Source organism: Rhinolophus sinicus, linkage group LG07, assembly GCF_036562045.2.
Source record: "Rhinolophus sinicus isolate RSC01 linkage group LG07, ASM3656204v1, whole genome shotgun sequence".
Lineage (NCBI taxonomy): Eukaryota > Metazoa > Chordata > Mammalia > Chiroptera > Rhinolophidae > Rhinolophus > Rhinolophus sinicus.
The window spans coordinates 64,751,971-64,765,834 of record NC_133757.1 but is presented as its reverse complement, the minus strand read 5'-3'; the positions used below and the strand labels follow the sequence as shown (position 1 = coordinate 64,765,834).

Below are 13,864 nucleotides of genomic sequence, written 5' to 3'. Positions count from 1 at the left end.
AAAATCCCCTCTTCGTAAGAAGTTGTAATCAATGATGCCAAAACAAACCTCCGGATTCTGTCTAGGCCCAAATCTCCGTTGATTTTATTTCTTAGGAATGACAAATACTGCCAGACATGTTGTTTTGCTGTACTCAAGTCAGTCAGGGGTTGTCTTGCCTATCAGACTTGCTGCTTCAAATGATTTTTATCAAGGCTGCCAAAAACATACAGAAAACTTCCCGCATATCCTTGGCAGAAGCTGGCATTCCTTCGTCTCTGTTTCCTTCGTCAAGAACTTACTGCCACAGGAAGAGTTACTGTAACAGACTCATGGAGTCTGCTTCTTAGCGACTCGGGACACCAGTCTTACCTTCCTGTTTCCTTCTTCCAAGGGGTTACCTCCCAACCTCCCTCTACCACCTCCCCCTTCTCGGTTGCAACCCCTACTGGGCCTTCTTTTCTTTTACCAGCAAAGCTATTTTCACACATTTGGAGTCTCAGGCCCCTAAAAAAAGTGAATCAGCCCGTCTGATTTACATCAACAGGTGATGGGCTACAAGAAATGGTCTGGTTGGTCTGTCTGCTTTAAGCCAGGAGGAATTTGGAGGAGGACGGGATCACAAGGGTAAAAGACAAGTAGGGCTCATGTTTACAACCGGCGGCAGAACATCAAACCAGTGACTCAGAAAAAAATGGGAAAGAAAGTACAGAGGAACTTAAAATACGAAAAGATGCTGAACCTCTCTCACAGTGAGAAAAATAAAACTATAATGAAATACACCATCATTAACAACAAGATTTTGTTTTGTTTTGTTTTTAAATCAAATAATACCTGTGTTGGCAAAAGTGTAGGAAAACAGGCATGCTTATACATTGCTGGTGGGAAAGCAAACTGGGAAACCACCATAAGATGGCAGTTTGGCAATTTCTGTCAGAATTACAAATGCACGTACACACATCCAGCAACTCTTCTTGTAGGAATTCATCCTCACACATATGCACAAAAGTTTGCACAGCATCATTTACTGCGGCAAAGCTGTAAACGCCTCAATGCCATGAGCTTGGGAGCTGAGTCAAGATGGGTATGGGGTATGCCAACAGAAAGGAGTGCCAGGCAGTCTTTACAGGAAGGGGAAGCGTGTGCCTGGTAATGGTACGTGGAGGGACAGGCCGAGGGAAAGCCACGTCCTGAGCACCGGTACATGCAGACCATCTGCAAGGGAAGGCTGCACGCTTCCAAGGCTCCTCTGAAACATGGAAGGACAGCAGGGAGCCTGGGTGGGAGGACACTGCCTTTTCATGGAGACCCTTCCCAACCACTACACCACTTCTACCATGAACGGGTATTTCCTCAACACAAACTCATTTTAAAAATAACATTTGATTGAAAGTTGAAGAAGTAAAATAAAACTACAGAAGTACAACCAACTGTAATGATTTTCCAACTCTGGGAAAGCCAGTAAAGAAATCAGTTTAGTAGGTCCTAACCAACATCTAAAAAAGTGAAACCCAGAGGATGTCAGAGCACACCTGACATCATAAGGACTAAGTCTTTAGGGAGAATGTTTTCTTTCAGTTTTATGTGTGAGAATACGGGAGTTTCAATGTAAAAACGACAACTTGTGAAGGATGATGGTCAAAATAATTTAAAAGTCATTACACGACTGTGTTTATACAAAGAAAACACAAAATACTAAAATAGGTAAAAGAAGATGGCTAAGTGAGGAGAGCATGTTACACTGTCAGCACAGCGCTTCCAAAGTGAAGGGCTGACAGCTCCCAGACGGGTCTTTCCTCTACATGGACAGCATCTGCCACCTACTGCTGTGTGACAAATTACCCCAAACTTAGTGGCACAAAACTACACAAGTTGATCATCTGACACACAGTGGGATGGAAGCCTCTGCTCGGGTCTCTCCCTTTCCAGAGGCCCTGGGGAAAATATATTCCATGTTCATTCGGGGGGTTGGCAGAATGCAATTCTTTGCAGCTTCACCACTGAGGAACCCGTCCCCTTGCTGGCTGTCAGCCCGGGGCTGCCCGCGTGCCCCATCAATCCCCCGGTCTTCAAGCTCACTCCTGCTTCCAACCCCTGACATCCACTAGACACCAGCCAGAGAAACCCTTCCACTTTGCAGAGCTCATGTGATTCCATTCGATCACTCCAACACAATCAGGGAGTCACAGGTTCTGGGCACTGATTGGGACATCTCTGGGGGCCACTTGAGAATTTTGCTTCCCAGGCCACCTCACGTTTGCCTTCTGCCCCTCCACTCCCAAACCAAGGGACAGTAATCTGCCTCTCACTGCTCGCTCGGCATCCCTGGCCTCCCATCACAAAGCCAAGAAAGCCTCACTCGATGTTCAGACACTGCGATGGACAGACTGAGACGGCATTTCAGGAAGTTCTCTGCTTAGCACAGAAGTTACTCTGTGAACACATGCTTAGTTATGAGAGGCTCTGATTTCTATACCTAAACCAGTTGTATTCAACTTTGAAAACGAGCTACAATAAAGGAGAGACCAGCTCTGTGTCTGCTCTGATAAATACACGTTGAATCTTGACAAAGGGCTGTACCAAGAACGGCTTACACAACAGCAATTAATTAAAACTGGCCATTGAAACGTAAACACAGAGCACACACAGAACAGGATGTATGGAGGAGTGTACTGAATTCTAAAATGAGTCTCCTTATAAATGCCCCTCGCATTGCCTAAATGAGTAGTGCTAACAGTAACAGTTTTCTCTGGTGCCTTTTGGAGAGAGTTCGAATTCTGTCATCAAGTAACACATGCCCAGGGGCGCACAGCATTAGCACCTGGAGGCACGGTAACAGCTGAGAGGACGGCTCAGGGCTCATCTTCCAAAGCAGGCCTTTCAGCTACTTCGGGGATCTTGTAAATATGACTTGTTTCCAACCAATTACATTGAAGGCAATAATTTCTGAGCAGAGATGGTTTCACACTCCCAGAAACTGCAAGTGTAACCACATAAAGATCCAAAATCACAGAAATAACATGGTGAAAGGGCTGTGTATCTGAGCTATTTAGCAGCCAAAGGACCCTTTACTATTACAGACTTCCTTTAAATATTTAACTTTTCAAATACAATCAAAATATATTTTATTTCCAAGAATTCTCCCTTGAAACATTCCGGAGTGGTGGCAGCAGCACTGGGTTTTGGCTCCATTGTCCTCCTCCTGGGTTCTGGGGCTGCTCCGCCGAGCACACCATCTGTCAAGGGTTCACCCCTTGGAGCAGGAGTTTAAGCACTGAAAAGTCAGGTCAGTACTCCACAGGGCTGCTGCAAGGCTCAAATAAGGCCAGGAGCGCCCCCCACTGCCTCCCCCTATTCCAGGAAGGCCTCCCTGCAGAGGCTTCCATGTGGGCAACCACTGCTTGATGAAGTGCAGACTCAACTTGCAGGGATCTCTGCTAGGAAATGTCCTCGTCCCAAGAAAAGTTACACAGTCCACTCACTGGGAGAAAGAGACTCTGCCCAGGCTGCCCATCCGGCAGGTGAACCTAGAACCTGGGACAATGTGACTGACAGGACACAGGGGACAAGACAGATGACCCCACACTTAATGTTAAGGCGCCTCCTCTAAAGCCAAATGACAAGTGAAATCAGTAACCTTTTCATGCACACACCCTCCCCCCGACAACCTAAAGAAACATTCAGAGACCTGCTTCCTACCTAGGCACTGCCCCCAGCACCCCAGCTCAACCACACAGTGTTGGCACCCAGCACTCCACAGCCTCTGGCTCCTGCCAGGGAGCCCCACACCCCACCTGGCGTGACTGGCCCTCCCTCAGGTTTCTCCTCAGGAAGGGCTTTTCACCCGTACTAGCCACTGCCCTTGCACCCTGCTCATTTCTCTCATAGCACTTAGCAAGGTTTATAAAGAGATGTTTCTGGAACAATATGTTAGCTTAGATACGACTGCTGTTCAGCCTAGCACAGTCAGTGCCTGGCATACAACATGTGTTCAATGAACACTTGTTGAATGACTAAAACAAGTACACTCTGGAGTGACTGTCTCTCTATTGATATGTCTAAAACACAGGTTCCCAAACTTGTTGGTCTTGAGATCCCTTTACACTCTAAAATTATTGAGGCCCCAAAGAGCTTGTGTTTATATGTGTTACACTGATCAATCTTTACTATATCAGAAAATTTTAAAACAAAAGGCCACCAATGTCAGACAGAAGAAGCCATCTTGGATGCACCTAGCCCCTGGAAACTCCACTGTACACCTGTGAGAGAATGAGAGTGAAAAGCCATATAATGTCTTATTATGAAACTGGTTTTAACCTTGTCATGTCCCCCCCGCTCCCACCTTGGAGAATCAGAACCAAATTTTGAAAATTGTTGGTCTAAAGTTTTAGCCAAAAATGAAACTGTGACAAGTCAGAAGAAGAAAAAATATGAATATACGGTCAAACTTTACAAAAGGGAAGCCAAATAGCAAAATATTGCCCATGGCAGACCATCAGGACCCAAGTGAGGCTACACTGTGTTGGTGACAAGTATGAAGCAGGCTGTCACTACCAGACGCCATTCACCTCCTCCAATTAATCTCCCTTGTTTTTGCTGCAAGAAAGTAAGTGCCTTGTCTTCAGCATACTTGTTTTCTTCAGTGTAACGTAAGAAAGGCATATTCTGCCTTACACTTAACCCGTAAGTCTGCGTAACTAAGTCTGTCACTGGGCAACTTTGCATTGAGAAACCGAGGTGCAGGGCCTCCCTGCTCAGGCTGTCCTGAGGTCTGACATGGCATCTGCTGTCCCTCATTCGGGCTGAACAGCAACAGTAACTGGGAAATAGTCATAAGGTCAAGTAGAGTCAATGCTCAAATTCACTGAGATTTGCTTGCCAAACAATAGTGTAACTGAGGATCCTTATGACTTTAATTAAATTTAGTTTTAAATCCTAGCTCTAGAAATCATACCCCTCTCTATCTATGCATCCCTCAGAGACCTCGCATCTCCTGGGGATAATCAGCAACCCCCGGGTCAGCAGAAGACAGTAGCCCAGACCTGACCAACGGTCACATGATCCGAACCTCTGGCAGGCTGAAGTCCTCTTGACCTAAGTTAGGTTTCAGCCCCTGGGCCCTAAGGCTACCAGCTGATTTTTCAGCAGCAACTTTAGAGGCCAGAAGAGAGTAGCAAGAAATATCTAAAGTGCTGAAAGAAAGGAACCTACATCCTAGAATAATATATAGCAAGGTTATGACTCAGAATTGAACAAGAGAGCTTCCCGAACAAGCAAAACCAGGAGTTCACTACCACTAACCAGCTTCACAAGAATCGTTAACGGGTCTTCTTTCAAGGCCAAAACCAGAAATAAGAAATACAGGAAAGAAAAAAACCTTACTGGTAAACGCAAATATTTAATAAACACAGTGCTTCGATGACCTAAAGAGCTAATATGAAGGTTAAAAAACAAAGTAGTATAATAAAATTAACTATAACTTTCAGGGGACACACAAAACAAAAAGATAGAAAACAATGTCAAAAACATAAACAATGGAGGGGAGAATAAAAATGTAGTGCTTTTAGAATGCATTTGAACTTACATGCCTATCAGTTTAAAACAGACTGCTATAGATACAGATGGATATACATGAACCTCATGATAACCACAAACCAAAACCCTACAAAAAATATACAAACAATAAAGGGAAAGGAACCCAACCAAAAACACTGAAGAAAACCAGAAAATCAAAAGGAAAAAGACCAAGAGAAGAAGGAACAGAAAAGAAAACCAAAAAACAATAAAATGACAATAAACATATACCTATCAATAATTATTTTAAATGTAAATGGGCTAAATGCTCCAATAATAAGACATAGGATAGTAGAACAGATTAAAAAAACAAGATCTATAATGCTGCGTACAGGAGACTCACCTTAGATCAAAAGACACAGACTGAATGTGAAGGGATGGAAAAAGGTATTCCACACAAATAGAAATGAAAAGAAAGCTGGGGTAGCAATACTGATATCACGCAAAATAGACTTTAATAAAAGGAGACAAAGAAGGACATTAATGATAAAGGGGTTAATCCAAGAAAAGGATATAACAATTGTAAATATCTAAGCATCCAACACAGAAGCCCAGATGGCTTCCCAGGTTGATTCTAGGAAACATTTAAAGAAGAATTAGTACCTGTCCTTCTCAAACTACTCCAAAAAATGAAGCTGAAGGAACACTTCCAAACTCATTCTACAAGGCTAGCAATAGCCTGATACCAAAGCCAGACAAAGACAATACAAAAAAAGAGAATTACAGTCCGTATCTCTGATGAACATAGATAGGAAACATATGAAAAATTCTCAACAAAATACTAGCAAGCCGAAACCAATACTACATTAAAAGGATTCTGCACTATGATCAAGGGGGATTTATACCAGAGATGCCAGGGTGGTTCAACACCTACAAAGCGACGTGACTCATCACATCAACAAAAACAAGGATAAAACTCATGATCACCTCAACAGATGCAGAAAAAGCACTTGATAAAATTCAACACTCACTTATGATAAAAACTCTCAACAAAGTGGATATAGAAAAAACTTCAACATAATAAAGGCTGTATATGACAAGTAAACTGCTTAACATCATACGCAACGGTTCAAAGCTGAAAGCTTTTCCTCTAAGATCAGGAACAAGATAAAGATGCTCACTATTGCCACTTCTTTTCAATATACTATTAGAAATCCTAGCCACAGCAACAAAACAAGAGAAAGATATATAAAAGGCATCCAAATTGGAAAGGAGGAAGTAAAACTGTCATTATTTGCTGATGACATAATACTATAGAGAGAGAACCCTGAAGAATCCACCAAGGGCGGCTGGATGGCTCAGTTGGTTAGAATGTGAGCTCTCAACAACAGGGTTGCTGGTTCAATTCCCTTATGGGATGATGGGCTACACCCCCTGCAACTAAAGGTTGAAAAACGGCAACTGGACTTGGAGCTGAGTTGTGCCCTCCACAACTAGATTGAAGGACAACAACTTGGAGCTGATGGGCCCTGGAGAAACACACTGTTCCCCAATAAAATTAAATATATATATATATATATATATATATATATATATATATATATATATATATACACACACACACACACACACACATACATATGTATATATATCGTTAAAAAAAGAATCCACCAAAAAGTTAACGAATTCAGTAAAATATCAGGATACAAAATTAATATACAGAAACCCATCGTGTTTCTATATATTAATAATCAATGATGAGAAGGAGAAATTAAGAAAACAATCCCATTTTCAGTTGCATCAAAAAGAATAAAGTACCTAGGAATAAATTTAACTAAGGAGGTAAAAGACCTATACTCTGAAAACTGTACAACATTAAGAAAGGAACGGAAGAAGACACAAATACATGGAAGGATGTGCTCATGAGTTAGAAGGATTAACATTGTTAAAACTACCATGCTACCCAAAGCAATCCACAGATTCAATGCAACCCCTATCAAAAATACCAATGACAGTCTTCTCAGAACTAGAATAATCCTAAAATTTATATGAAACCACAAGAGACCATGAGTAGCCAAAGCAATTTTGAGAAAGAAGAACAAAGATGGAGGTATCATGGTCCCTGATCTGAAACTATACTACAAAGTTGTAATAATCAAAATAGTATGGTACTGGCACACAAACACACAGACAGATCAATAGAATAGAATAAAGAGCCCAGAAATAAACCCTTGCTTGTATGACCAACGAATCTACAACAAAGGGGCAAGAATATATACTGGAGAAATGACAGTCTCTTCACACTTTTGCTGCGACATTCAACTATAGTCGAATGATATTTCCATGCTGCTGACTGCAGCGTTCAACTTGATCCCACGAGCTCAGTGTTCCAGAAAGGAAGTTTAGGAAAGTAGATGTACATTTTTCTATATTTTTGTGTTTTTCAAGAATGAATAACAGGAAATTTTTATACTTTAAAGTAATCATTTATTTTAATAAAATGTAACACCTTAATTGTATTTACCTAAAAATATAAATACTGTAATTATTTTCTGTGGCTATTTGACACATTTTGGAGGAAAAAACTTGAATTCAATTAACACAGTGAAAGGGTCCAACAAGTGGTATAGGGAAAACTGGACAGATAAATGCAAAAAAAATGAAACTGGACCACTCTCTTACACCATATACAAGAATAAAGTCAAAATGGATTAAAGACTTACATGTAAGACCTGAAACCATAAAACTCCTAGAAGAAAACATAGGCAGTAAACTATTTGCCATTGGTCTCCGTAGTATCTTTATGGATATGTTCCCTCGAGCAAGGGAAACAAAAGCAAAGGTAAACAAATGGAACATCATCAAACTAAAAATCTTCTGCACAGTGAAGGAAACCATCAACAAAATGAAAATAAAAACCTAATGAATGGGAGAATATGTTTGCAAATGATATATCCGATAAGGGATTAATACCCAAAATACATAACAAACTCATAATGCTCAATAATAAAAAATAAACAATCCAATAAAAAACAGGCAAAAACATGAAGAAACATTTCTCCAAAGATCATATACAGATGGCCAATGAACATAAGAAAAGAAGCTCAATGTCACTAATCATCTGAGAAATGCAAATTAAAACTGTAATGAGATACCACCACTCACCTGTCAGAGCGGCTATCATCAGTACATCAACAAACAAGTGTTGGCGAGGATGTGGAGGAAAGGGAACCTCTGTGCACTGCTGGTGGGATTGCAGATTGGTGCAGCCACTATGGAAAACACTATGGAGGTTCCTCAAAGATTTGAAAATAGAACTACCTTATGACCAAGCAATTCCACTTCTGGGTATTTGTCCAAAGAAATCCAAAACATTAACTCAAAAAGATATATGCACCCCTCTGTTCACTGCAGCATTTACAATAGGCAAGATATGGAAGCAACCCGAGTGCTCATCAACAGATGACTGGAGAAACACGATGTGGTACATCTATACAATGGAGTATTACTCAGCCAGACAAATGAATGAAATTGTACCATTATCAACAACATGGATGGACCTAGAGGGTATTATGCTGAGTGAAGTAAGTCAGACTGAGAAAGACAAATACCATATGATCTCATTTATATGTGGACTCTAAAGAACAATATAAATGAACAAACAGAAACAGACTCATAGATACAGAGAACAAACTGATGGTTGTCAGAAGGGGAGGAGGTGAAAAAGGTGAAGAGATCAAGAAGTACAAATTAGCAGTTGAAAATAGTCACGGGCATGTAAAGTACAACATAGAGAAGATAATCAATAATATTGTGATAAGTAACTATGTGTGGTGCCTGGTGGGTACTAGACTAATCAGAGGGATCACTGCATAAATTACATAAATGTCTAACCACTATGCTGTGCACCCAAAATAATATAATACTGAATGTCAACTGTAATTGAAATAAATCAATAAATAAAAATTTTAAAACTCTAGATGGTAGACTGTGAGGCAGGCAGAGGCTTATTTTTTACCTGTTCTCAACCTCCAAGGTCATGGGCCAGACCAGTTGGCCGTAAACTGCAGCACAGGCCGATGAGAGGGGACTGAGTGAGCGCAAACCAGCACTGAACCCGGCTGCTGGAAGCTGGTGGGCAGAAAAAGTCTCCTGACAGAGACAAGGGAGTTTTCAGGTGACATAAAACAAGTCTGCAGGCTGACCTTTCTTTGTATCCTCTATCTCAAGGGTATGGAGCATCTGCTTAAGAATGTCTGATACACTGAAGCTAGACTTTTATGTTCCTGGCCTAAGGGCAGCCACAAACAACAGGCTCACTTCACAAATACTGCATCGAAGACCTGCATTCTCAAAAACAAAGTTATCTTTCACTGAAGTCCTGCCCTCCCCACAGCCCCATAACGACTCCATATGGTATGACCTTGCTTACTTGAAGAGGGGTACACGCAACAAAATTCCACACTGGAAAGTTGTGTGAGCACACACCACTCCTGGGATCTTCCTTTGACCCCAGTTACCTGTGCAGGACTCCTGCTTTGAAAATGGAAGAGACCTGGTCTTCCTGGCCCTGCTCTGTGATGGCCGAAAGCTTTAAGGCTTTTACAGTTCCCCTGTTCCTAAAAGTGGCAGGGTAGAGCTAAAATCGCTTTTTAAAGAAAAATCTCAGCCCTGCCTACAAGGAAGCTCTAAGTCAGTGGCCATGTTTGTTTTGCTCGTCATTTTATGCCAGTACCTAGAGCTCAGTGCCTGGCACAAAGAACACACAAGAAAAATGTGGGCAAGTAGGAAGAAAGGGAAGAACAGAACTTTTAGAGAACAGATTTCTTAATTTTCACACCCAAGTGAAAGTTATTTTAAAGCGTACAGTTCTGCCTTTGATCAGTAATAAAATAATAAGAGCTACCATCAAGTACCATCCTGACCTAATCAACCGGAGGTCACCAGGGTTCGACAAGGTTTAACAAGAGTCAGTTTACTGACTCACGGCGATGAGGGAGCTGCCCCAGGTCTCCTTGAACATTTTCCTTAAGACTCACAATCCCAAAGGCTGTATTATTGCCCTGATTTTACTCATCAGGAAATTAAAACTCAGAGAAGAGTCCTTCCTCAAAGTCACATGACAAGTAACCCGTTGTCTAACCCCAAAACCCTCCCACAGCAACTCCAAATACCTACCCCAGGCCTGCGCCAAGGCCATCAAATGTTCCTCAAGACACCGTGAGCCAGGGGTTCACAAACTTTTCCTTTTTAATTATAGGAGGAAACTTTGCTTTAAATAAAATCTTACTAAAACCATAAACAAACATGCGTATTTGAGGCACAGGATGACGCCCTCTTTCAGAACTGCCCTTAGCCATCGGGACAAGGCAGCGAGAGCTACTGTATGCTTTTAAAACGTTTACTTCAACTTAACTACAAAGGCCATCTGGGTCTGCACCCTCTCGCCTTTCTCGATGCTGAAACGCTGGACAGCTCCTCCACAGGGCGGGAGTCAGAGCTTGCCTTTTGGCTCAGGAATGACCCACCACTGCACAGTTCTGCAGCTCTAGCATTCTGGGCTTCAGGACAGCAGAAGAAAGAAATGGAGTTAGGAATGGGAGGGAGCATTCAGGGAAAGGTATTTACGTGAGATGGCCAAGCCGTGGCTTGAGTGACCAACCGGTCTGCGGGGAGGTCAGGGCAGGAGTGAACCGAGGAGCACTCTGCAAATGGCCTTTGGTGTCACACTGAGCACTATGGGCTTCTCTTTTTACACGAAATTAAGTGGGTTGATGATATGGTTAGACCACAAATATGCCTAAGAACAGACTGATTAATGTCGTAAAGGATTTGCTAGATACTGCTTTTGGTTTAAAAAAAAAAAAAATAGGGTGATGTGTATGAAAATATCTGTGTAGTTTGTGTTAAGTCAGGAGAAACCTTCTCTTAAAAGCTATCTTGATCCTGTGTTGCTTTATCTCCTTAGGGCTTGTGATCAGGGGCCTGGGGGGTCCAGACGGCGACCTGGGGCCGGGGTGTCGAGCTGGAGGGCTTCGTCGTGCCCTGGAACCCTTTGTCATTGAAGGGGGAACAGCCTCGTTTACCCCCTCCTATAAAACTCCATACCCCTCTTTGCTCAGGGAGGTGATGGTCTTTTCTGGCCTGACCTCGTGTAGCTCAAACACGCCAAATAAATTCTAATAGACCAATCTTGGTCTCCTGCGACTCATTCCTCCGGCTGTGCCTAACAGTTTGCAAATTAAAATGGCACATAATGTGACTGCTGATTTCAGAGTATTTGAGGCCTGACACAGCAGGACAATATCTGCTATGTTGTTCCAGCCTTCCAGTCACTGTCTGTGTCAGCGTCTGGCCAAGTGACACAGACGTGGACAAGGTCAATCTCTACAGGAATCTCTATGGACAGACAAGCCCAGGTCCAGGCTGAGAGAGCAGTACACAGAGCTAGCTCCCTGCATGTGAAACCCTGTGCTGGCCCCGGGGCCACCCCAGCAGCTGACATGATCCTGGCACGCCACAGAAGTGACTGCCCCACAGGTGCATCAGGTGCACCCACTCGGCCCTCCCTTTCGTAGCCACCTGGCAGCTGGAGGTGGCCTCATGATCCAGTTCTGGCCAATGAGATATAAGCAGAAGTCAGGCAGCTGGGTAGGGCTTCTGAGAAGCTTGTGCCTTCCTGCTGAAAAGGGTCACTCTCAGCTGACAGACCCCTCCATCCTCCGTCATTCTCAGTCCTATGGTCACCAGAACCACAGCTGGTACGTGGAGGCCCAGCCCCACCTCGAGACCACATGAGCGTGAGGGTGACAACATGCGGAGGAAGGGGGCACAGGGAGAACAGGAAGTGCCTGCACCCTGGCAGCACCTGTGAGCAAGTGCATCAGCCTGGGACCATCGGCCTCCACATGTCAGCAGAACCACCTAAATTGTAACCATTTAAGTCACCAGAGTTGGATTTTTGTTACTATCAGTCAGATGCACCCCTGATTGAGACTGGCTTGAGATTTCTTTTACCTGAAAGCAATGATTTCTACTGGAAGAAATAGGGTTTTCTCCTACTAGTCACTGCTCCCAACATGCACCCAGAATTGCCTCACTAGAAAAAAAGTAACTTTATGTCTTTAAAAGAAAAGAGTATAAACACATGCAAGGTGTAAGAACATAAAAAACCCAAGCTATGAAAACAACGCATTTCAGTGGCACTCTACCTTAGAGACGCTACTGGGATGACTCATGGAATGTCCCAAAGTCTTCTCATTCTGCAACAAAACCAAACAGGTGTTAAGTGTCAAGAAAACCAAACGGGGGATTAAAATGTGAAAAGAACAAGTAATTGATCCTAGCAATCCTACTGACAAGTCATTCCTTCAACTAGAATTAGCTGAACACAAACTACTATGTACTGGGCCAGCACTGAGATACTGGAGAATTTAGCAAAGATGAATAAAATAACTGTCCTTGACCCAAAGGCACTTAAGTTAACAAGAAAAGAACAGGAATTTGGAATGAACTGTAAAAATAAGAGGATGAAAAGTGTCTTATAACACATTGAAGTGCAGATTCAGAGGCAAAAACTGAACGTTCAGGTGTGTGTGGTGAGGAGCCCTTGTAGGATGGGGACAGAGAAACAGGACAGCTCAGCCATCCAGGGCGTCTGGCTACTCAACAAGGACATAGCACAGCTCACATCTATTCCCTCAAGCCTGTTTCTCCTCTTGAATTAGAGAAATCTGAGTCGTGCTAACCTCCTCCCTTTCACACTCCTCCACCTCCAGTCCTAGAGTCTTAAACCAAATTCTTCCTCCTTAACCTCATCTCCATTTCTCTTGCCAAGGCCTTGGATGAGCTTCTCTTCATTTCTCACGTGGATTCTTGAATAACTTTCTCCCTGGTCTCTCTGCTTTTAAGTTGACCTTCCTGAGACACAACTGCTATGGACTGAATTGTGTCCCCCTAAAATTCGTATGCTGAAGCCCTAACCCCCACCCAATACTCAAAACATGACTGTATTTGGAGATAGGGTCTTTAAAGAGGTAATTATGTTAAAATGAGGTCAGGTTATTAGTGTGGGCCCTGACCCAATATGAATGGTGTCCTTATAAGAAGGGGAAATTAGGACATAGATACACACAGAGGGAAGACCATGTGAGGACACAGGGAGAAGACAGCCATTTCCAAGCCAAAGAAAGAGGCCTCAGAAGAAATCAAACCTGCTGACACTTTGATCTCAGACTTTTAGCTTCCAGACCATGAGAAAATTCCTGTTGTTTAAGCAACTGAGTCTGTGGTATTTTGTTACGGCAGTCCTAGCAAATGAATACAATAATCTTCTACATTATAACTTTCTTTTTAAAAAAAACCATTCCAA

The 13,864-nt window shown here is 42.7% G+C and overlaps 1 protein-coding gene across 8 annotated transcripts in view; it reads right to left on the bottom strand.

Annotated features, from left to right (window-relative positions):
* Window positions 1-13,864, bottom strand: part of MARCHF8 (membrane associated ring-CH-type finger 8) — a 134,017-nt gene that overhangs the window by 12,865 nt on the left and 107,288 nt on the right. For all 8 annotated transcript variants that reach the window (XM_074337293.1, XM_074337297.1, XM_074337290.1 and 5 more), the window contains exon 3: window positions 12,705-12,755. In XM_074337293.1, coding sequence (XP_074193394.1) covers window positions 12,705-12,755 — 51 coding nt within the window. The remainder of the gene's footprint in view (window positions 1-12,704; window positions 12,756-13,864) is intronic.